At 42.1% G+C, this 24542-nt stretch overlaps 1 protein-coding gene across 1 annotated transcript; it reads left to right on the top strand.

Moving 5' to 3' along the window:
* Positions 1-3077: 3077 nt before the first annotated feature.
* LOC311148251 (tyrosine-protein kinase HCK-like) lies at positions 3078-23797 on the top strand. Its single transcript, XM_084185154.1, has 13 exons — positions 3078-3170; positions 10487-10620; positions 12240-12279; positions 12623-12719; positions 12906-13001; positions 13090-13193; positions 13286-13435; positions 14554-14706; positions 14856-15038; positions 15162-15238; positions 21196-21349; positions 23258-23389; positions 23532-23797. The coding sequence occupies exons 2-13, from the start codon at positions 10498-10500 to the stop codon at positions 23732-23734; spliced, it is 1512 nt and encodes a 503-aa protein (XP_084041280.1). The 5' UTR covers positions 3078-3170; positions 10487-10497; the 3' UTR covers positions 23735-23797.
* Positions 23798-24542: the final 745 nt, after the last annotated feature.

The raw sequence follows: 24542 nt of genomic DNA, 5'->3' as shown, positions 1-24542 counted from the left end.
ATATACTCAGAGGACCGTTATTAGCATGTTTTAACCACTCCTATGTAAATGGTAGATTATCAGACACTCAAGAAGAAGGTTTGATTTCATTATTACTGAAACAGGATACAAGTGGGAAATATAAAGATCCAGTCCATTAAAAAAATTGGAGGCCACTCACATTTCAGTGTTGCGATGCAAAAATTCTAGCAAAATGTATAGTGCATAGAATTAAAAAGGTATTGTCGGCCATCCCCGTCCACATTGCCCTAGCAAAACCGAAACCTACTTGAAGGTAACAGTGCTCACTGTTGCCCCTAGTGGACAGTTTCCACATCTCCCGAGGTCCTCAGACATGGATGGACATTGAATACTGACTTGTATCATGGGTGACCTGGCTGAAATCCCACCATAGAAACATGGAGGCAATTATTTTATAAAGACTTCCTCATATGTATTCTCCTGTTCGATTGGCTTTCTTTTAACTTTCTTTAATTGTCTAGCAGCCAAAGGCATTATCCTAGTAATATTAGCAACCCATGATAGTTGTTTCATGTTTAGATCTCCCATCTTTCTAAATTTCTAACAGATATTTTCAGGCCCGGTCCTGCCCTCCTATACCCCAGTAAATCTTGAAAAGTCCCAGTAGGCAAAATTACGTCTAAAATACGTTTCTTCCAGATGTTGAAGTTAGAACCTAAAATGAACCTAAATTAAAGGTGAAAAGATGGCTTTTCCGGACGTTTAAAATACGTATTTTCCAGACATTGCAATCAAGTTCATTTTAGGGTTCTGAATGAAAGATGAAAAGACGTCATTTATAGATGTCTGTTTTTGGACCAAATCAAGGCCAGTCCAGACCGGACCAAATCTGAACCAAACATAGACGTCAAGGCCGGTCCGAACCGCACAACAACAAAAAAAAATGTCCAAAAGACGTCGGCGTTGGTCCATGCTTACTGGGGTGTACAGTGTCGGTCTGCAATGGAATTTTATGAATTCTCATCCATGTGGTAGGCCTACCATTTATAAAACCAGTCAGGTCACCTGTGATACAAGTCAGTATTCCGTGTCCATCCATGTCTGAGGACGTCGGGAGATGACGTGGAAAACGGCCACTAGGGGCAACAGGGAGCGCTGTTATCTTCAAGTAGGTTTCGGTTTTGCTAGGGTTTTGTTGATGTTGTTGTTGATGGGGATGGTGGAAGAGTGTTAGCATCTGCCTCATATTCTAAACTCTGCCTTGGATTCTAAAGGTTGCAAGTTCAAATCCAGCGATAGAAAGTTGTTTTTGAGATTTTTGTTTTAAGCCTATCCCAAACCTTAACCCTTACCTTAACCATTCGGAGTCAATGCATACATTTACATTTTACATTTGAGTCATTTAGCAGTTAGTGAGTGCATACATTTTTCATTACCTTAAGATTTCGGAGTTAATGACTAAACTTAACCCTAACCTTAAGAATTCTGAGTTAATGCCTCAACTTAACCTTAAACACTTCAAAATTTGATGTTTGAGAAACATGGATGAATATCTCATTTGGACCTGAGACTGTGAGAGCTAGTTGTGTAAAACAGGCAGTTGAATTGGCTTTATTAGTCCTGATCCCAGTGACTAATCAATTTCTCTATTTAAGCTCTGAATATCAGCTACCCAACTTTATCAGGAGTTATCCTGAGCCTATTTGCAATGAGAATCAATGTGTTAACACAGTGGGAAATGCAGAAGTATTTTTTATTTCGCTATGATCAGCTCATCAAAAATAGACAGATACAAACTTGAAACTACTGATCTTGACAATTTAGCCCAAGGGGTAAAACTCCTGGACAGCAGTTGTGAGTAGCCTCCATTCCATATTGTCCCATTTACTTTGACCTGTGCTGTTTTTAGGATATGATGTTAAGATGTCAGCGCATTTTATATTTGATTGGGCGCCATTTAGGTTAGGCTATTTGATCGGAGAAACGTGCATGATGTAAAAAGTGTCCTTCTCATTACATTGTCATACATGTTATCTCCAGCCTGTAGGCTACAGAAAAGACCACTACCATAGGCTATATCTGCTACATGCTTTGTTATAATATTTTTTGATGGAATGTTGGTGGAGCGCCGCAGTGATGTATTTCTCCAACAGCACCAGCACTCTGCTGGGAATGGACAAGCAAAATGTTTTGCACCTCTGCCTTTGACAAAGTGGGCACTGCTTATCACAGGATGGCATCACCTAAAAAGCCCATATGCCACTGGTTGAGAGAAACTGTCATTGTTTTTAGGCAGAATTATGTGAGGTTTTATGTGTTGTTGGAGGTTTATCTAGTCAATCTGGAGCGGCCCTAGTCAATCTGCCAAATCCTGCCTAATGGGCGGGCCAACCCTGGATATTTCAATCTCTGTCCACAAAACCGCTCTCATGTGCGGCGTGCATTTTAGAACGGTGTGTTCCTGCAAATTGCATTTTGGAACATTGGCACGTAGGCCTACCACCGTGAGCACATTGCTAACCTAAAATGTTTAGAAATAATTGTTTATCAACATTTTAAGCTATACATTCTTATCTGTTCCAAATGCCTTATTAATAATTGATATGGCGTATACCTCCACTACACTACCTTGATACGCACCGTGGGGATTAAGAAGTGAGTATATTCAATGCCCGCTGAAAAATAAGTGGGTACAAGGTGTGTACTTGCGTATACCCTCCACTACACCACTGGCCCCATCTAAGACTCTCCTTCTGACTCTCTCTTTCAACCCGTGGCTCAGAATAAATGTTTGTTTAATCCTGACATTTGAAAGAGACAGAGGATTTTTTAAATGTCCTTACATGGCCCGATCCGCCCATGCCACCATGCTCCATGCCCTCTGTGACTGATAGCAGGCTCATGATTGAATTAACCTCGTCCCCAGGCTCGAATTGCTGACCCATAGACCAACGCATAGACAGAGAGAGACCCGGCTGGTGGGCGAGATTATGATTGATGTGACAGAGACAGAGAGAAAGTTCATCGTGCGCAGTTAGATGCGAGGCACTAACTTCCTCGTATACAAATAGAACGCACCCTTCAGCTCTTTCTATCTGAACTAGAATCACGGGATGGAAGAGCCGACATAAAAGGAAAAGGAGCGCTTTCTAAAGAATATAAATAATTCAGCGTTAGAGAACGTGGAATATACAGCTGGTTGGAACGAGGTAACTCCCTCAAATGTTTTCTTCTAGACCACTAGCCTATACTACAAGGGGAATATGTATCCTCACTGATATTCATACCATAGGCAATAAGCATTTCTTAAAGAATAAAAGTAGATGAACAGATGGCTGTTGTCTTAAAGCATTTCCCATCTGGGTCATTCAGTTAGTGGCATTATGAAAATTGCGCATTAAAGGGTTATGACCGTGTTATAGGCTAATGTAGGCCTAGGTATTGCAGAAGTGTATTCTAATGCTTTATATATATATATATGTAAACTCAACAAGATCTCACGGTTTTACCAATTTGACTTCAAATTCGGACGTTTATCCACCTTTCTCCAAACATGAAATTTCGAAATTGCTCCAAATGTTAAATTTCGAAGTGTTTTTAACACCCTGGGTTGCTTCCTGCTCAGTTTATTACAGTATTATAGACACTATGTCCTGGGATTTCCTATGATTTTCTATGTAGAAGAACGCCTTACTTTCTAACGATTATTGTATAGCTTGTGAGCAGAACAGAGCAGAACAGGTTACATGTGCGTGTTCGTGAGTCTCAGCTTTTCATAGATAGCTGTAGCTTTAACCATTCAGACGCTACAGACATTTCTGTATAAATGACCCTGCCCGGGTGCATTCGCGATCCGCCCTTGTCTCACAAACAAATAGTATAACCTAGAAGTTTGTAGCTCAAACATACGTTTTTAAAATGGGGTTAGAATTCCAAAACGCGCTGGCGTTATGGTGGGACTCATTGGGTTAAGGGTTAAGGTTTTGGATAGGGTTAAAACATTATGTTTAGGCATTCATTATTAATGGTTAAGGTCAGGGTTAAGGTTTGGGATAGGGTTAAAATAAAATAAAAAATAGTGTCTACCACTGGGATAGAACACGCGACCTTCGAATCTGGAGTCATGGGAAGAGCCCTCACGGTTTCCCGAGTGGTCGGTTTTGAAGGCATTTCCCAATATCATCAGCACAACTTCAAAGTCAATTTTGATTAATCTGCTCTTATCCAGAGCGACTTACAGTTAGTGAGTGCATACATTATTTATTATAATTTTTCATACTGGCCCCCGTGGGAATCAAACCCACAACCCTGGCGTTGCAAACGCCATGCTCTACCAACCGGCCATTCCCTCCCCTACCCTGGACGACGCCAATTGTGCGCCGCCCCATGGGTCTCCCGGTCACGGCCAACTACGACAGAGCCTGGATTCGAACCAGGATTTCTAGTGGCACAGCTACTCGGGAGAACACTATGACAATTCAGAAACTACAGAATTAGAATGTTCACATAAATGGCGTTGAAGGTGAGATTTATATGAACAGTTTATTCAAAATTGTTACATATTGTTATCCCAGGAATGTTGAGATATTAATTTATTTTTCATTTTGATGAGCCTCTGTCTCACTGCTTTTTCTCTAGCCTATACTGTATTAAAAAATGATAAAGAGGAACCAAAAGTTGCTTAGCCTACTGATACCAACACCGCCTACAATATGCACACTGTATATAAATGCAACGCCTATTCATGGATTGTAATCTATTTCTTGATGGAAACCAGGGCGTGAGTGAGTACATGGAAGGGGCTTGGCATGAACCGGTTCTGTTCCCTGAGCCGGTTCAAACCAAGGTGCTTCCTTGTCCACCCCTCTCTCTCGCTCTTTCCCCACCGGTGAAATTTCAGTAGCATCTTGAGCCTGCAGTAGCAAAAAACCTGGACTGACCACTTGCACTGACTCTCTGCACCTGAGCACACACACACTCACACACACACCCACACACACACATATACATTCATGCTACATACACATCACAACTGCTGCTACCAGACTCTTATTTATTATTGCTAAATACTACACAGTTTAAACACTTGACCCCCAATCCCTCTTCCCCAAAACACATGTACAGTTGAAGTCGGAAGTTTAAATACACTTAGGTTGGAGTCATTAAAACTCGTTTTTCAACCACTCCACACATTTCTTGTTAACAAACTATAGTTTTGGCAAGTCGGTTAGGACATCTACTTTGTGCATGACACAAATAATTTTTCCAACAATTGTTTACAGACAGATTATTTCACTTATAATTCACTGTATCACAATTCTAGTAGGTCAGAAGTTGACATACACTGAGTTGACTGTGCCTTTAAACAGCTTGGAAAATTCCAGAAAATGATGTCATGGCTTTAGAAGCTTCTGATAGGCTAATTGACATCATTTGAGTCAATTGGAGGTGTACCTGTGGATGTATTTCAAGGCCTACCTTCAAACTCAGTGCCTCTTTGCTTGACATCATGGGAAAATCAAAAGAAATCAGCCAAGACCTCAGAAAATAATTGTAGACCTCCACAAGTCTGGTTCATCCTTGGGAGCAATTTCCAAAAGCCTGAAGGTACCACGTTCATCTGTACAAACTATAGTACGCAAGTATAAACACCATGGGACCACGCAGCCGTCATACCGCTCAGGAAGGAGACGCGTTCTGTCTCCTAGAGATGAACGTACTTTGGTGCGAAATGTGCAAATCAATCCCAGAACAACAGCAAAGGACCTTGTGAAGATGCTGGAGGAAACAGATACAAAAGTATCTATATCCACAGTAAAACGAGTTATATATCAACTTAACCTGAAAGGCCACTCAGCAAGGAAGAAGCCACTGCTCCAAAACCGCCATAAAAAAGCCAGACTATGGATTGCAACTGCACATTGGGACAAAGATTGTACTTTTTGGAGAACTGTCCTCTGGTCTGATGAACCAAAAATAGCACTGTTTGGCCATAATGACCATCGTTATATTTGGAGGAAAAAGGGGGTAGCTTGCAAGCCGAAGAACACCATCCCTACCATGAAGCACAGGGGTGGCAGCATCATGCTGTGGGGGTGCTTTGCTGCAGGAGGGACTGGTGCACTTCACAAACTAGATGGCATCATGAGGAAGGAAAATTATGTGGATATATTGAAGCAACATCTCAAGACATCAGTCAGGAAGTTAAAGCTTGGTCGCAAATCTGTCTTCCAAATGGACAATGACCCCAAGCATACTTCCAAAGTTGTGGCAAAATGGCTTAAGGACAACAAAGTCAAGGTATTGGAGTGGCCATCACAAAGCCCTGACCTCAATCCTATAGAACATTTGTGGGCAGAACTGAAAAAGCGTGTGCAAGCAAGGAGGACTACAAACCTGTCTCAGTTACACCAGCTCTGTCAGGAAGAATGGGCCACAATTCACCAAACTTATTGTGGGAAGCTTGTGGAAGGCTACCCGAAATGTTTGACCCAAGTTAAACAATTTAAAGGCAATGCTACCAAACACTAATAGAGTGTATGTAAACTTCTGACCCACTGGGAATGTGATGAAAGAAATAAAAGCTGAAATAAATTATTCTCTCTACTATTATTCTGACATTTCACATTCTTAAAATAAAGTGGTGATCCTAAGTGACCTAAGACAGGGAAGTTTTACTAGGATTAAATGTCAGGAATTGTGAAAAACTGAGTTTAAATGTATTTGGCTAAGGTGTATGTAAACTTCCGACTTCAACTGTAAATATTGTATTATAAATTGTGCCTTCCAGTATTATACTTATGCTACAATGTTTATTCTATTGTACTGAGCCATTTACTTTATGTTCGTATTCTAATCTTTTATTGTTTCTTATTGTTGTTGCATAATCGAGAAGGAACCTGCAAGTAAGAATTTCTTTGGACGGTGTACATGTGTATCCTGTACATACAAAACTTGAAACTAAACAATTATTACGTGTTCCATAGCAAGCTTCTCTATCCGTGCTAATTGGTAGAGTAAATTAATGAGCTATTTTGTCAAAACTGTAGATTTCACAGGCTTTAAAAAAAGAAGGAAAAGGAACTATATGAACCATTACCTTTTTTTGGTTCGAACCAGTTCAGAAACTTGAACGGAACAGAAAAAATAGGGGTTCTGTTCAGAAAATAATTTAGGTTCTAACCCATGATGGAAAGTAATTATTGTGGATTTTGTAAAAAAAATAAAATGTAAATGGTCACATCACACCCGAAACTTGCTTCCATATGTTTCATATGTTATGTGTGTGTATTGTGCCTGGTGCCTGGTTCCATGGCATGGCATTGTGTGAGCGTACTAGCAGAGGAGGTTTAGCAGTGCTGTTTTTCACATGGTGTCCACTCCCAGTCCCAGCCGCCCGCCGCCTGCCCTGCAGCAGATGCCATGATAGCGGTTAGGGCCAGAGGTACACATGGCACAGGGCTCTCACAGCTAACTAGATTAGCATCTGTGGGTAATATGATGGTTAGAGACAGACAGACAGACAGACATTGCCAGAGACAGAAGGAGGAGGATGATTGGGGGTGTTATTAGGGGCTGATTGGATCAAGTGACGTGGAGAGAAAGATGGATGGAGACAATAAGGATGAAGGGGCACTTTCTAAAGAGCAGGGTGGTTCTCTGCGTCTATGGTCTGAGCATCACCACCAGTTAACTTCCTCTGTACAGGACGTACATACCATGTGTGTCATGGTTTGATGAGATAAATGGACGATGTGAGTGGTTGATAAGAGGCTGAGGAGGTTTGTAAATGGATGAGAATGGTTTGGCCTACCACCAGAGACACTTTTTCATGATACAACACTTGATAGTCAGGAAGAAGTGTCTTCTTTTGAGAACCGGAGGGAGGAGTGGGGGGGGTAGGGTCCTATACCTGTAGCCTGGCATACTGGCATGGGGAAGCATAATGATAGATTGAACCTTTTCCAATCACAATAACCATTTGGCATTTTTAGTGGTGTTGGAGTCTGTAAGCATAAATTGGTTTGCTGGAAGTTAAACTTTAACTGTTAAAAAGAAACTGATCCTGCTGTCACAAAGAGGAACACAGTTTAAATGAAAAAGGGAAGTTAATAGTTTTCTTCTGTTAGGTTAAAGTAAGGTAATCTCTCAGACTGATAAACATCACTTCATTCCCTCGTCACTTTAAAAAATAGCAGTTTGAAAGTGTTCTATGAACAATTGCCTTAGTCACAGTGTGTTATACACAGTGTGTCAAAGCTTAAACAAAAGTAATATATGCCATCTATATGCCATCATACAGTGGGGAAAAAAAGTATTTAGTCAGCCACCAATTGTGCAAGTTCTCCCACTTAAAAAGATGAGAGAGGCCTGTAATTTTCATCATAGGTACACGTCAACAATGACAGACAAAATGAGATTTTTTTTCTCCAGAAAATCACATTGTAGGATTTTTTATGAATTTATTTGCAAATTATGGTGGAAAATAAGTATTTGGTCAATAACAAAAGTTTCTCAATACTTTGTTATATACCCTTTGTTGGCAATGACACAGGTCAAACGTTTTCTGTAAGTCTTCACAAGGTTTTCACACACTGTTGCTGGTATTTTGGCCCATTCCTCCATGCAGATCTCCTCTAGAGCAGTGATGTTTTGGGGCTGTCGCTGGGCAACACAGACTTTCAACTCCCTCCAAAGATTTTCTATGGGGTTGAGACCTGGAGACTGGCTAGGCCACTCCAGGACCTTGAAATGCTTCTTACGAAGCCACTCCTTCGTTGCCCTGGCGGTGTGTTTGGGATCATTGTCATGCTGAAAGACCCAGCCACGTTTAATCTTCAATGCCCTTGCTGATGGAAGGAGGTTTTCACTCAAAATCTCATGGTACATGGCCCCATTCATTCTTTCCATTACACGGATCAGTCGTCCTGGTCCCTTTGCAGAAAAACAGCCCCAAAGCATGATGTTTCCACCCCCATGCTTCACAGTAGGTATGGTGTTCTTTGGATTCAACTCAGCATTATTTGTCCTCCAAACACGACGAGTTGAGTTTTTACCAAAAAGTTATATTTTGGTTTCATCTGACCATATGACATTCTCCCAATCCTCTTCTGGATCATCCAAATGCACTCTAGCAAACTTCAGACGGGCCTGGACATGTACTGGCTTAAGCAGGGGGACACGTCTGGCACTGCAGGATTTGAGTCCCTGGCGGCGTAGTGTGTTACTGATGGTAGGCTTTGTTACTTTGGTCCCAGCTCTCTGCAGGTCATTCACTAGGTCCCCCCGTGTGGTTCTGGGATTTTTGCTCACCGTTCTTGTGATCATTTTGACCCCACGGGGTGAGATCTTGCGTGGAGCCCCAGATCGAGGGAGATTATCAGTGGTCTTGTATGTCTTCCATTTCCTAATAATTGCTCCCACAGTTGATTTCTTCAAACCAAGCTGCTTACCTATTGCAGATTCAGTCTTCCCAGCCTGGTGCAGGTCTACAATTCTGTTTCTGGTGTCCTTTGACAGCTCTTTGGTCTTGGCCATAGTGGAGTTTGGAGTGTGACTGTTTGAGGTTGTGGACAGGTGTCTTTTATACTGATAACAAGTTCAAACAGGTGCCATTAATACAGGTAACGAGTGGAGGACAGAGGAGCCTCTTAAAGAAGAAGTTACAGGTCTGTGTGAGCCAGAAATCTTGCTTGTTTGTAGGTGACCAAATACTTATTTTCCACCATAATTTGCAAATAAATTCATAAAAAATCCTACAATGTGATTTTCTGGATTTTTTTTCTCAATTTGTCTGTCATAGTTGACGTGTACCTATGATGAAAATTACAGGCCTCTCTCATCTTTTTAAGTGGGAGAACTTGCACAATTGGTGGCTGACTAAATACTTTTTTCCCCCACTGCACTCACTCATCCATGCTCACACTCAGTGGTGTAGGAGTATTTTCACTATAACTTAAAGGCCTCTCTCTCTCTCTCTCTCTCTCTCTCTCTCTCTCTCTTTCTCTCTCTCTTTCACTCTCTCTTTCACGCTCATTTTTAATACTGCAGCTCATCTGTTTTTGTCAACACAGATGAACAATAAAACGACAGGTCCTGTCTCTCTCATACAGACACTATTCAATCATAGGAATTCCCCCTCTCTCTAATTTCCCTCTTGTAAATATTTTACACAGACCATATGACTCTGAACATAGCCCTACCATGTTATGGTTTAATAAATAAATAAAATAAGCTCTTCATGCCACCAATCACCAACAGCACATTTTTTAACCGTCTGTCTCAAAGGCGGGGCTGTGTTTTGCTAGTTGGGTGTCACGCTGGTGATTATGACTTTGAGCATTTTTTTGCTTTTAAACAGCTGTGTAACAGCACTGTAGGCTTGTATGGGAAATATTACAGTAAACGGTCACCCTCAGAGCGTACGGCAAGTAAATCCATACTGTAGCTTATAGTAAACTCCAGTCCAAATGTAGTGAACAGACGTTGTATTCTGACTGATATTTTTGAAAAAACACATTTTTAGGTTCTTCCACCATGGGCTGTGTGGGGTCCAATGAGCAGCAGGATCCCAGCAGCAAAGGAGTGGTCAATGACGACTCTCTGAACCAGACTCAGACAGGCCAGTACGTCAAAGACCCCACCACAGGGACCAAGGCTGTAAGTGAACACCGGGGGGGGGTTGGGGTGATTATGATGACGAAGATTATGATGTTGGAGGACAGAGAGAGAGAGAGAGAGAGAGAGAGAGAATTGTATAAAGAACATGGCTAGGGAAAAACTTCAGTGTGAGACAGGGTCAGTGGAAGGGACATTCTAATGAGTATGTGTAGTTGTCATTGACCTTATGTGCAGATAATTGATTTGTGAGGTGCGTTACACAAATAAGTGCTGTTCTAGCCAGTTGTTACTTATTTGCATTACTGCTAGACTCTCTGTTGCCAAGTCCAAGTGACTGATCTGTAAGTAGGTTTCCTTTGGTGTCTGGGGTGGTCATTACTTCCTGTGTGTTAATTGTAATCCCAGCTAGCACATCTGGTTCCTTGGAAGTTGTGGGAACATATGTTTTTGGTTTCATATTGGTTGTGGTAAAACTAAACGTTTTTTAATGTTCTGAGAACAGAAGTAAAAATGTTGCCTGTTATGGGAACGTTTATATTTAGATTGCAGGGATGTTCTGAGAACGTTTTACTCCAGTTTCTTGAATGTCTTCCTGGGAAGCTTTATTAACGCTCTGAGAATTAAAATTGTGGGTTATTTGGAGTTTTTTGAATGACTTCCTTAAAACTAAGGAAGTCTTCCAACAATAAGTATTTTAATAACAATGCTAGCTTATTTGGTTTAAACTTTTTTGAACTCCAAGCACAGATAGGACGCATGGACATTCCTTGGGCATTCATCATGCAAACACATTTATTTTGTATTGTAACATGGCATCAGTGAGATTCAAACCTATAATCTTCTGTTTTGTTGACGCTGAGAATGGAATGTACAGTGGCTTGCGAAAGTATTCACCCCCCTTGGCATTTTTCCTATTTTGTTGCCTTACAACCTGGAATTAAAATTGATTTTTTGGGGGGTTTGTATCATTTCATTTACACAACATGCCTACCACTTTGAAGATGCAAAATATGTTTTCTAGTGAAACAAACAAGAAATAAGACCAAAAAACTGATAACTTGAGCGTGCATAACTATTCAACCAATAAGACAACATTCCTAGAACATTACCAACATTGAAATTATATGTAACCATGTTTGAACTTTTAGGAAACGTTCTGCAAATACCAAGAAAATTGTGTTTTTCTGTCAAGTTCCTTCAATGTGCTGAGAATGTTCCAAAGCCAAGCAACTGTTCTGCACCATTCCCAGATATTTGTGAGAAGGTTGTATGCAAAATAACCATTGGACAACCAGGCTCTCACCAAGCTCTAAGAAACATATGGTTCTCAGAACGTTATGTGCTAGCTGGGATATGACTGTACACGCTGTTATTCAGAATGAGGAAGAGGAAGTAGCACAACAAACAAGTGCAGAAATTAGTTTGTGATCATTGGACAGACATTTAGTAATTGAATTGAAATGGCTCTCCTCTATTTCTGTTTTACTTACATTCCTATTTTCTATCGGTCTATCTCACTCTTGCTTACACACATCTCCTTGTCTGTCTCACTCACTTTCTCCCAACTATACTATACTACACTACAACTATAATATACTATACTATACTACATTTCCCATGGTTCTCCTCAAGACTTCAATCTCATATTGTCTTTACAGAACAGAACCATCTCCATTGCCCCTCCAGTCCCCTCTAATGGTGAGTATGACGCATAAAAGTTACAGGACTCACATTGCTTACTTGAGTCTGTGATGTAGGAACTATTACTGTGTCACACTGTATTTTGAACAGCACACCACATACTGTAAATCTAAAATGGGTTACCGTTTGTTGTCATATAATGAGGCCACTGTTATAATAGTAAAGCAGCCAGACATATTTAGTGACCCAGGCAAAGCACTGTTGTTGTATTAAGAATGTAAAGTTGCACATGAAGTCACCCACAAGTCTTTCTTTGTCATATGCGTGCATGCACATACACACGCACACCTGTACACACACACACACACACACTTGCGTTCTCTGCTCCCTCCCCCTCCAGGTCCTGAGAGCATTGCCATTGCACTGTATGACTATGAGGGTGTAAATCATGGAGACCTGGGCTTCAAGAAGGGAGACAAGCTTAGAATCTTACAGGAGTGAGTGTATCTGACATTTACACACAAACATGATGCATCCTTACCCATACATAGCAGTGTATTGAATACCTATGACCACACCTCTCACTCTTTGGGTCTCTGGTCTCTCTCTCTCTCTCTCTCTCTCTCTCTCTCTCTCTCTCTCGCTCTCTCTCGCTCTCTCTCGCTCTCATGCTCTCTCTGCAGATCTGGAGAATGGTGGAGAGCACAGTTAATTAGCACAGGCAAGGAAGGCTACATCCCAAGTAACTATGTAGCCATAGACAGCCTTGAAACCGAAGAGTAAGTATTTTATCAGTGCACTGTGTGAATAGTTTGTGAGTAGAGCTGCTCAAAGGAATCAGTGTGATATACATTTACCATCATCCAGGTGGTTCTTTAAAGGAGTGATCAGGAAAGATGCAGAGAGGCAGCTGCTGGCGTCAGGAAACAAAACAGGATCGTTCATGATCCGTGACAGTGAGACCACCAAGGGTGAGCAAGTTAAAAAGCTCTTAAACATACACACATACAAACAAACCTTTACACATTTAACGAGCTAACACCCTCTCTCCTTTCTGCTACAGGCAGCTACTCCCTATCCGTAAGGGACAGTGATTCCCAATCAGGAGACACAGTCAAGCATTACAAGATCCGTACACTGGACAACGGTGGCTTCTACATCTCCCCACGCATCACCTTCAGCACCCTGCAGGAACTGGTCAGCCACTATAAGAGTGAGTGCCAACAGCATGGCCATAATACACAGGGATACACCCATAGAGATAGATAGATAGATAGATAGAGATATCAGTTGACTATTTTAAAATGCTGGAAGCCCTCTATGGAGGTGTCATAATACCCATAAAACCTAAGGTCAAACATGGAATTTTTTCCCAAATGGAATTTTACAAACACTTAAAATAAGGTCTGTTTTGTGTAGGCTTACCCTGGCGTGACGTTTTGATAACCATGTAAATCTCTCTCGGACAAGGTGACTTTTATCAATATATTCGGCTCTATTTACTCTCAGATTCGTAAATGCTAATTAGCATCAAAGTAGACATCATGCAAGACTACAAATCCCTGCAAGCACCTGCACGTCATCTCTAGCTGACACCTTTGCTAAAAGGTATTGTGTAAAAAACCTTGCACAAGACAGTTCACAGAATTATTGACTTTTTGACAATTTATTAATTTCTAAATGTAGTTAACATTAGATAGTTAATCCAGAGATTCTTACCTTTGCCTTGATTCGGCGGTCTTGTCCAGATCATCATGGCATTTGTAGTTCTTTGTGATAGCAACATTAGCATTCCATTTTGGGGGTAAATACAGGCAAATATATTGGTAAAAGTCACCTTGTCCTAGAGAGATTTACACAGTTATTAAAACTTCACGCCAGGGTAAGCCTACACGAAACACAGCCCTTATTTTAAGTGTTTCTAAAATCCCCTTTGGGAAAAATGAATGGTAGAAAAATGACTGGAACCATTTCCTTGTTTGACCGCTAGGTTTTATGGGTATTATGACTCATACTGTGGTACTCTATGGCAATGTCCATGCAAAAATAGTTTATATCCAACTAAAGTTCTCTATCTATCTCTATGGATACAACCCAGCAGCCACTGTTACTAAAGCGGATAGTGACAGTTTGAGGTAAACAGCCCCCTCTGCTGGCTGCCTCATCTGAAATGGGCACATAGTCTATATGGCCTCCAGCAGTGTTCACTTTCTATGTGTTTATTAATGTGTGTTATGCACAGTTAAAAAATACATTCAGTTAATGTCCTGTATGATTCAGAGCTTTGTGTGTGGATGTCTTACTCTCATTGGATATGTTTGCTTCCTATAGAGCAGGGAGATGGTCTGTGCCAGGCCTTGACCAGCCCCTGCCTCAGTCCCAAGCCCCAGAAGCCCTGGGAGAAGGATGCCTGGGAGATCCCTCGGGAGTCCCTCAAACTTGACAGGAGGCTCGGGGCTGGCCAGTTCGGAGAGGTCTGGATGGGTGAGTTACTCAATCATTCTGAGAAGGTTATGTTTGGACCAATACTGGGAGATTAGAATAAGTTTATATGTATTCTGAAAACATCTTGTTTTTAGCAAGCTGTGAACTGAGCATGGCTAATGTGGTTGTCTTTGTATCTTTTGCTGTAGCTACATACAACAAGCACACCAAGGTGGCAGTGAAGACCATGAAGCCTGGCACGATGTCTGTGGAGGCTTTCCTGGACGAGGCTAACCTGATGAAGGCCCTGCAGCACGACAAGCTGGTCCGTCTGAACGCTGTGGTTACCAAAGAGGAACCCATCTACATCATCACAGAGTACATGGAAAAGGGTGTGTACACTACAGTTTGACATTTTCTATACATTAACATTACCATACAGTACATTTCCTGTCAGTGTATTTCTGTCATTGAATTCTGTTTTTGTGTGTGCATGTGTGTGTGTGTGTCTTTAGGCAGTTTGCTGGACTTCTTGAAGAGTGATGAGGGCAAACGTGTTCAGCTCCCCAAACTCATTGACTTCTGTGCACAGGTGAGATTCAGCTACCGTATCTCACAGTTAGTTAGTTTTTTCAATCACTCGTGCAATTTTCACAAGTATGTGGTACATTTTCACAACTCTAGGAACAACAATCTAAACAGATTATCAAAATGTCTCATATTTCAAAACTCTAAGCACATTTTCAATTGACTGAGTACAGCAAACAAATTCACAAAATCACTTGTTCACTGCACCAAATCACTCTGACAATTTGCATACATATTCAGTGTAAGTATCTGCTTTTCACAATGCAATATTCACCTTACTTTTTATATGATTTTCTTGTCATTTGTTAACAATATTAACTATCACTTAATAAAACTGCTCAAAACTGATAACTACTGAAGCAAAATTGTATAGTGCCTGCCTAGTTTACCTATATAGTTTGATGATTGCTGAACACTGTAAAATTCTATATTTTTCATCATAAATGTATCAATTTACATTGGAATATGTGGCTGTAAATACGACATCATCATCCTCCATCAGCCAGCTTCAATAGGACAAAGTGGAGTCACTTTATGTGCTAACATTTGAAATTATAGTGTAGTGTACAATGCACTACTGAAATACCTTGGTTGTATTTACTTTTTTTTTATCACTTTGGTACATTGTATCCAAATGGCGCCGGAGGAGATGGCTGCCGTTTTTGTAATTTATTCTGTACATAATGTTTCTGCCACCGTCTCTTATGACCAAAAAGAGCTTCTGGATATCAGGACAGCGATTACTCACCTCATATTGGACGATTTTTTCTTCAACGAGTCGGACGCAAAGGATATTCTACAGACACACGACAAGGCCCAAATCCCCGTCATTCGCATGAGAAAGAGACGTAGATATCGTGGACATAGGTCGGGGTGCCTTGTAAGGATCCGACAGTGAGCGAGTAATCTGCCTCTTCCATCAATTCTATTAGCCAACGTACAATAATTTGAAAACAAAATGGACGACCTAAGATCAAGGATATCCTACCTACAGGACGATAAAAACTGTAATATCTTATGTTTCACTGAGTCGTGGCTGAACGACGACATGGATAACATACAGCTGGTGGGATATACGCTACATCGGCAGGATAGAACGGTCCGGTAAGACAAGGGGTGGCGGTCTGTGTATATTTGTAAACAACAGCTGGTGCATAAAATCTAATACTAAGGAAGTCTCAAGGTTTTGCTCGCCTGAGGTAGAGTATCTCATGATAAGCTGTAGACCTCACTATTTACCAAGAGAGTTTTCTTCTATATTTTTCGTAGCTGTCTATTTACCACCACAAACCGATGCTGGCACTAAGATTGCACTCAATGAGCTGTATAAGGCCATAAGCAAACAGGAAAATGTTCATCCAGAGGCAGCGCTCCTAGTGGCCGGGGACTTTAATGCAGGGAAACTTAAATCCGTTCTACTTAATTTCTAATGTGCAACTCTAGACCACCTTTACTCCACACACAGAGACGCGTACAAAGCTCTCCCTCGCTCTCCATTTGGCAAATCTGACCATAATTCTATCCTCCTTATTCATGCTTATAAGCAAAAACTAAAGCAGGAAGCAACAGTGACTCGGTTAATAAGGAAGTGGTCAGATGACGCAGATGCTAAGCTACAGGACTGTTTTGCTAGCACAGACTGGAATATGTTCCGGGATTCTTCCGATGGCATTGAGGAGTACACCACATCAGTCACTGTCTTCATCAATAAGTGCATCGATGACGTCGTCCCCACAGTGACCGTACATACATACCCCAACCAGAAGCCATGGATTACAGGCAACATCCGCACTGAGCTAAAGTGTAGAGCTGCCGCTTTCAAGGAGTGGGACTCTAACCCGGACGCTTATAAGAAATCCCGCTATGCCCTTCAACGAACCATCAAACAGGCAAAGAGTCAATACAGGACTAAAATTGAATCGTACTACACCGGCTCCGACACTCGTCGGATGTGGCAGGGCTTGCAAACTATTACAGACTACAAAAGGAAGCACAGCCGTGAACTGCCCAGTGACACAAGCCTACCAGACGAGCTAAATCACTTCTATGCTCGCTTCGAGGCAAGCAACACTGAAACATGCATGAGAGCATCAGCTGTTCCGGATGACTATGTGATCACGCTCTCCATTGCCGATGTGAGTAAGACTTTTAAGCAGGTCAACATTCACAAGGTCACAGGGCCAGACGGATTATCAGGACGTGTACTCTGAGCATGTGCTGACCAACTGGCAAGTGTCTTCACTGATATTTTCAACATGTTCCTGACTGAGTCTGTAATACCAACATGTTTCAAGCAGACCACCATAGTCCCTGTGCCCAAGAACACTAAGATAACCTGCCTAAATGACTACCGACCCGTAGCACTTACATCTGTAGCCATGATGTGCTTTGAAAGGCTGGTCATGGCTAACATCAACACCACTATCCCAGAACCAGAAACCCTAGACCCACTCCAATTTGCATACCAACCCAACAGATCCACAGATGATGCAATCTCTATTGCACTCCACACTGCCCTTTCCCACCTGGACAAGAGGAACACCTACGTGAGAATGCTATTCATTGACTACAGCTCAGCGATCAACACCATAGTGCACTCAAAGCTCATCACTAAGCTAAGGACCCTGGGACTAAACACCTCCCTCTGCAACTGGATCCTGGACTTCCTGACGGGCCTCCCCAGGTGGTAAGGGTAGGTAACAACACATCTGCCACGCTGATCCTCAACACGAGGGCCCCTCAGGGGTGCGTGCTCAGTCCCCTCCTGTACTCCCTGTTCACCCATGACTGCATGGCCAGACACGACTCCAACACCATCATTAAGTTTGCCAATGACACAACAATGGTAGGCCTGATCACCGACAACGATGAGACAGCCTATAGGGAGGAGGTCAGAGACCTGGCTGTGTGGTGCCAGGATAACAACCTCTCCCTCAACATGATCAAGACAAAGGAGATGATTGTGGACTACAGGGAAAAAAAGAGGACTGAGCATGCCCCCATTCTCATCGATGGGGCTGTAGTGGAACAGGTTGAGAGCTTCAAGTTCCTTGGTGTCCACATCACCAACAAACTATCATGGTCCAAACACACCAAGACAGTCGTGAAGAGGGCACGACAAAGCCTATTCCCCCTCAGGAGACTGAAAAGATTTGGCGTGGGTCCTCGAGAGCATCCTGACTGGTTGCATCACCGCCTGGTATGGAAACTGCTCGGCCTCTGACTGCAAGGCACTACAGAAGGTAGTGCGTACGGCCCAGTACATCACTGGGGCCAAGCTTCCTGCCATCCAGGACCTCTATACCAGGCAGTGTCAAAGACTCCAGCCACCCTAGTCATAGACTGTTCTCTCTGCTACCACACGTCAAGCGGTACCGGAGCGCCAAGTCTAGGTCCAAAGGCTTCTTAACAGCTCCTACCCCAAGCCATAAGACTCCTGAACAGCTAATCATGGCTACCTGGACTATTTGCATTGCTCTGTCCGGCTTTCAATTTACTCTTGAAAGTTGTAATAGTAGAATTCACAAGGTGCAATTTCGAAATTGGATAGTGAATCATCAGTTTTCCTCTTGTCATGTCAGTCATTGCATACCTTAGAGAGCTATTTATAACTTGTCAGAAATGTTTTTTAGCTTGGTTTTTTAGCTGATAGATTTTGTAGCAATGTTCGATTTTGTAGCAATGTTCGAGTCACTCAAATACACATTAGACATGGCAACATTTATATAATTGCAGGAAACAAGCTTTAAACCTGCAAAATGTTCTCTCCGCCAACCGTAGGCGGTCGTAACGCCTACGGGCGCCTATGGGCGGTACAGATATCACTTAGGCCTATTATGGATATTTACATATCAATTGTGTGAATCACACTGCTGCTCTCTCAATTATTCGCGCCTTCCAGATTGTGGTTGTTGTGGATGGCCTTTCCCCAAATGTATAGGTGTATTTAACCCCAATAATGGTTGAATTGAAGAAGTGTAGGCTAAGCTGCCTATCAATCATTGTTTATGCGACCTGTGGACAGCCAGTGAAAAATGTGCTCTTGCAACAGCTGCATAGTAGTGCGGATACCAGCCTATGGAATAAAAGTTATCCGTGGTATTGTGCTCCATACTGTCAAAAATTTGTTTAATTTAAGAAGACTACGAGTAGGGCTTTTATTGCTCAATCTAATTTGTGCTGATTAAAAAAAAACAGGTCACACTTTATTTGGATTTTTCATCTGTAGATGTTCTGCAGATGGTCATACTATCAACAAACTGTAGATAAGCAACTGCTTGCTAATGTTCCAGTTAAAGCCAATTTATGGTCATTCTGGCATCTGCATTGGCCGTACAGCATTTACTGCGATGCGGCCTCTGCAGAGGTCAGGGCATTCATACTTCTTGCGCTTCGCGGAGCAGAGCAGAGCTGTTGTAAACGAAGTTGTCAAGGAAATAAGTTTGTGTTTATTCAGGATGCACCGCACTCACCTACCGTCAACCAATCATGTCAATGAAGACTTATACAGAGCTATACGGAGCCCTCCGCATTGTTATGAACATAATAAAGGGGGCATTACACATCTTATCAGTGTACTTAAGAGTTTAGAAAATATACCAGGTCTGAAAAATGCGCCAAAGTGATTGATAAAAACTGTAACAATATATTCCACTCATTATCTGAATTTCATTGATACACTGTAAGCTGATTAATTTTGTCAAGCAGAGAGAGACAGGTTATACTGTACCAGTTGCCAAGTCACATAGAAAAGGTTATCTTCAACAACAATGTTGCATGGGGTAGAAATGGTATACGCACACCGTGCTACACCAATGCTACACCAATATGTTTTTACTGTAGCCTACTGCTTTACAATACCCCCAGAATTCCTCTATTTCTGATGATTTGTTCTACGTATGTACTGTATAAGGATAATGAAACTGTAAAATTGACATATTTCTCACATCCTGCCATTAGATACAAAATTACAGCCGAACTTATGAACTTATGCTGTGAGTATGTATGTTTATGCCATCTGTTGTATGTAGATTGTAGAGTGAAGTGAGGTGAGAGGATTGAAGAATTAGGAAGATATTGAAATGGAATGGAAAGAGAGAAAGAGAGAATAACTGAAAGAGAAGGGGAACAGGAAGACATTGTCGGATGAGTCTGTTCAGATTTAAATCTACCATGACAGATTTGTTATGTTAAATTATTCATCTAAGATTGTTACACAGATTAGGTGTATCTAGTTCTATAATAGCATATGTCAGTCAATGTGTGTATGTGTGTGTGTGTGTGTGTGTGTGTGTGTGTAAGAGAGTGAGAAAGAAAGAAAGAAAGAAAGAAAGAAAGAAAGAAAGAAAGAAAGAAAGAAAGAAAGAAAGAAAGAAAGAAAGAAAGAAAGAAAGAAAGAAAGAAAGAAAGAAAGAGAGATAGGCGTGAGAGAGGGACGGGAATGAGAGGTGAAAAATAAAACCTGATGGTAGTTGTAAGTTTAGAGGGAACCCAGATGGTCTCAGTATGTTGGGAAGGAAATATTGTCCCAGTTGAGTTGGTATTGGAGTAATCAGTGCTTGTAAATAACATAATTTGCTAATTGAAAGTCCATTATCTTTATTACTATCGCTATCATTATCATTATTTTGATGACTGCTTATTTTATCATCCTATAGCAGAACCTAAGGGGTAGGCTCGTGTGGCCAGGCTTCCAAAATCCTGTCTCGTAAGGGGAGGCTACTTACTTTGCAGGTTGAAATCAGAAAATGACACATGAAAACAGCAGATATATTGCAAAATCAATCATTGAGATCACTTGGGAGATGGAATAGAAGGGAGCGCCCATGCTCCTGCTTTTGGATTACAAAAATGACTGTTATTTTCCTTATGATCCTTTGCCGAGTGAACAAACAGAGAACTATGTTTGGATTACCCCCTTTTCTATCGTCTTCTGACATCTAACCATGTCTTTGTCCATAGATTGCAGAAGGTATGGCCTACATCGAGCAGAGGAACTATATCCACCGAGACCTGCGAGCCGCCAACATCCTGGTCTCAAAGGATCTGGTGTGCAAGATTGCTGACTTTGGCCTCGCCCGAATCATCGAGGACAATGAGTACACAGCCAGGGAAGGTAAGATTAGCACCTAGCATTATCCCCTTGGGGAACATGTCTGTACCCTATAATGGTTAATTCATGACTGTAACATAACAGCTGATTTAACAAATACAGTGAGGGAAAAAAGTATTTGATCCCCTGCTGATTTTGTACGTTTGCCCACAGACAAAGAAATGATCAGTCTATAATTTTAATGGTAGGTTTATTTGAACAGTGAGAGACAGAATAACAACAAAAAAATCCAGAAAAACGCATGTCAAAAATGTTATAAATTTATTTGCATTTTAATGAGGGAAATAAGTATTTGACCCCCTCTCAATCAGAAAGATTTCTGGCTCCCAGGTGTCTTTTATGCAGGTCACGAGCTGAGATTAGGAGCACACTCTTAAAGGGAGTGCTCCTAATCTCAGCTTGTTACCTGTATAAAAGACACCTGTCCACAGAAGCAATCAATCAATCAGATTCCAAACTCTCCACCATGGCCAAGACCAAAGAGCTCTCCAAGGATGTCAGGGACAAGATTGTAGACCTACACAAGGCTGGAATGGGCTACAAGACCATCGCCAAGCAGCTTGGTGAGAAGGTGACAAAAGTTGGTGCGATTATTTGCAAATGGAAGAAACACAAAAGGACTGTCAATCTCCCTCGGCCTGGGGCTCCATGCAAGATCTCACCTCGTGGAGTTGCAATGATCATGAGAATGGTGAGGAATCAGCCCAGAACTACACGGGAGGATCTTGTCAATGAGCTCAAGGCAGCTGGGACCATAGTCACCAAGAAAACAATTGGTAACACACTACGCCGTGAAGGACTGAAATGCTGCAGCGCCCGCAAGGTCCCCCTGCTCAAGAAAGCACATATACAGGCCCATCTGAAGTTTGCCAATGAATATCTGAATGATTCAGAGGAGAACTCAGTGAAAGTGTTGTGATCAGATGAGACCAAAATCGAGCTCTTTGGCATCAACTCAACTCGCCGTGTTTAGAGGAGGAGGAATGCTGCCTATGACCCCAAGAACACCATCCCCACCGTCAAACATCTAGGTGGAAACATTATGCTTTGGGGATGTTTTTCTGCTAAGGGGACAGGACAACTTCACCACATCAAAGGGACAATGGACGGCGCCATGTACCGTCAAATCTTGGGTGAGAACCTCCTTCCCTCAGCCAGGGCATTGAAAATGGGTCGTGGATGGATATTCCAGCATGACAATGACCCAAAACACACGGCCAAGGCAACAAAGGAGTGGTTCAAGAAGAAGCACATTAAGGTCCTGGAGTGGCCTAGCCAGTTTCCAGACCTTAATCCCATAGAAAATCTGTGGAGGGAGCTGAAGGTTCGAGTTGCCAAACGTCAGCCTCGAAACCTGAATGACTTGGAGAAGATCTGTAAGGAGGAGTGGGACAAAATCCCTCCTGAGATGTGTGCAAACCTGGTGGCCAACTACAAGAAACGTCTGACCTCTGTGATTGCCAACAAGGGTTTTGCCACCAAGTACTAAGTCATGTTTTGCAGAGGGGTGAAATACTTATTTCCCTCATTAAAATGCAAATCAATTTATAACATTTTTGACATGCGTTTTTCTGGATTTTTTGGTTGTTATTCTGTATCTCACTGTTCAAATAAACCTACCATTCAAATTATAGACTGACCATTTCTTTGTCAGTGGGCAAACTTACAAAATCAGCAGGGGATCAAATCCTTTTTTCCCTCACTGTATTAGTACAGTAGTAGTAGGGAAGGGGGGCTTTCAGTGAAGAGAGATATATCAGTGTGTCAGAGTGAGTTCTGTGGGAGTGAATGAATGACAGGGTTTGAACAGAAAAAAAGATGTTGTGATTGTGAGACAAGCTGTATTATTTATCAGTGACAGCAGGGTGCAACAGACGTAGAGTAAGAAAGCCTACTCTTGTTCCCTAAAAGGAGCAAAGTTCCCCATCAAATGGACGGCCCCGGAGGCAATCAACTATGGCTCCTTCACCATCAAATCAGATGTCTGGTCCTTTGGCATTCTTCTGACCGAGATCATCAGCTATGGACGCACACCATATCCAGGTCAGGACCTGAATGAGAACATGTACTCTACTGTACTTGTACTGTATATTAATTGAATGATGAATTAAATGATAGTGAAATGAAGTGTAAGGATCCTTGTCCCCCTGTAATGATGTGTTTCTGTGCTGGCTCTATCATCTAGGTATGACGAACCCAGAAGTGATTCGCTCTCTGGAGAAAGGTTACCGCATGCAGCGCACCGACAGCTGTCCGAAGGAGCTCTATGACATCATGTTGGAGTGCTGGAAGAACAAGCCCGAGGACCGGCCCACCTTTGAGTACCTGCAGAGTGTCCTGGAGGATTTCTACACCGCAACAGAGAGCCAGTACCAGCAACAGCCATGAGCCAGAATGATTCAGGCAGATACAGTGACGGAAAAAAGTATTTGATCCCCTGCTGATTTTGTACGTTTGCCCACTGACAAAGACATGATCAGTCTATAATTTTAATGGTAGGTTTATTTGAACAGTGAGAGACAGAATAACAACAACAAAATCCAAAAAAACGCATGTCAAAAATTTTATAAATTGATTTGCATTTTAATGAGGGAAATAAGTATTTGACCCCTCTGCAAAACATGACTTAGTACTTGGTGGCAAAACCCTTGTTGGCAATCACAGAGGTCAGACGTTTCTTGTAGTTGGCCACCAGGTTTGCACACATCTCAGGAGGGATTTTGTCCTACTCCTCTTTGCAGATCTTCTCCAAGTCATTAAGCTTTCGAGGCAGACGTTTGGCAACTCGAACCTTCAGCTCCCTCCACAGATTTTCTATGGGATTAAGGTCTGGAGACTGGCTAGGCCACTCCAGGACCTTAATGTGCTTCTTCTTGAGCCAGTCCTTTGTTGTCTTGACTGTGTGTTTTGGGTCATTGTCATGCTGGAATACCCATCCACAACCCATTTTCAATGCCCTGGCTGAGGGAAGGAGGTTCTCACCCAAGATTTGACGGTACATGGCCCCGTCCATCGTCCCTTTGATGCGGTGAAGTTGTCCTGTCCCCTTAGCAGAAAAACACCCCCAAAGCATAATGTTTCCACCTCCATGTATGACAGTGGGGATGGTGTTCTTGGGGTCATAGGCAGCATTCCTCCTCCTCCAAACACGGCGAGTTGAGTTGATGCCAAAGAGCTCGATTTTGGTCTCATCTGA

This window comes from Coregonus lavaretus (assembly GCF_964263955.1).
Source record: "Coregonus lavaretus genome assembly, chromosome: 20".
Taxonomy (NCBI): domain Eukaryota; kingdom Metazoa; phylum Chordata; class Actinopteri; order Salmoniformes; family Salmonidae; genus Coregonus; species Coregonus lavaretus.
This window is presented reverse-complemented; position numbering and strand designations above follow the sequence as displayed.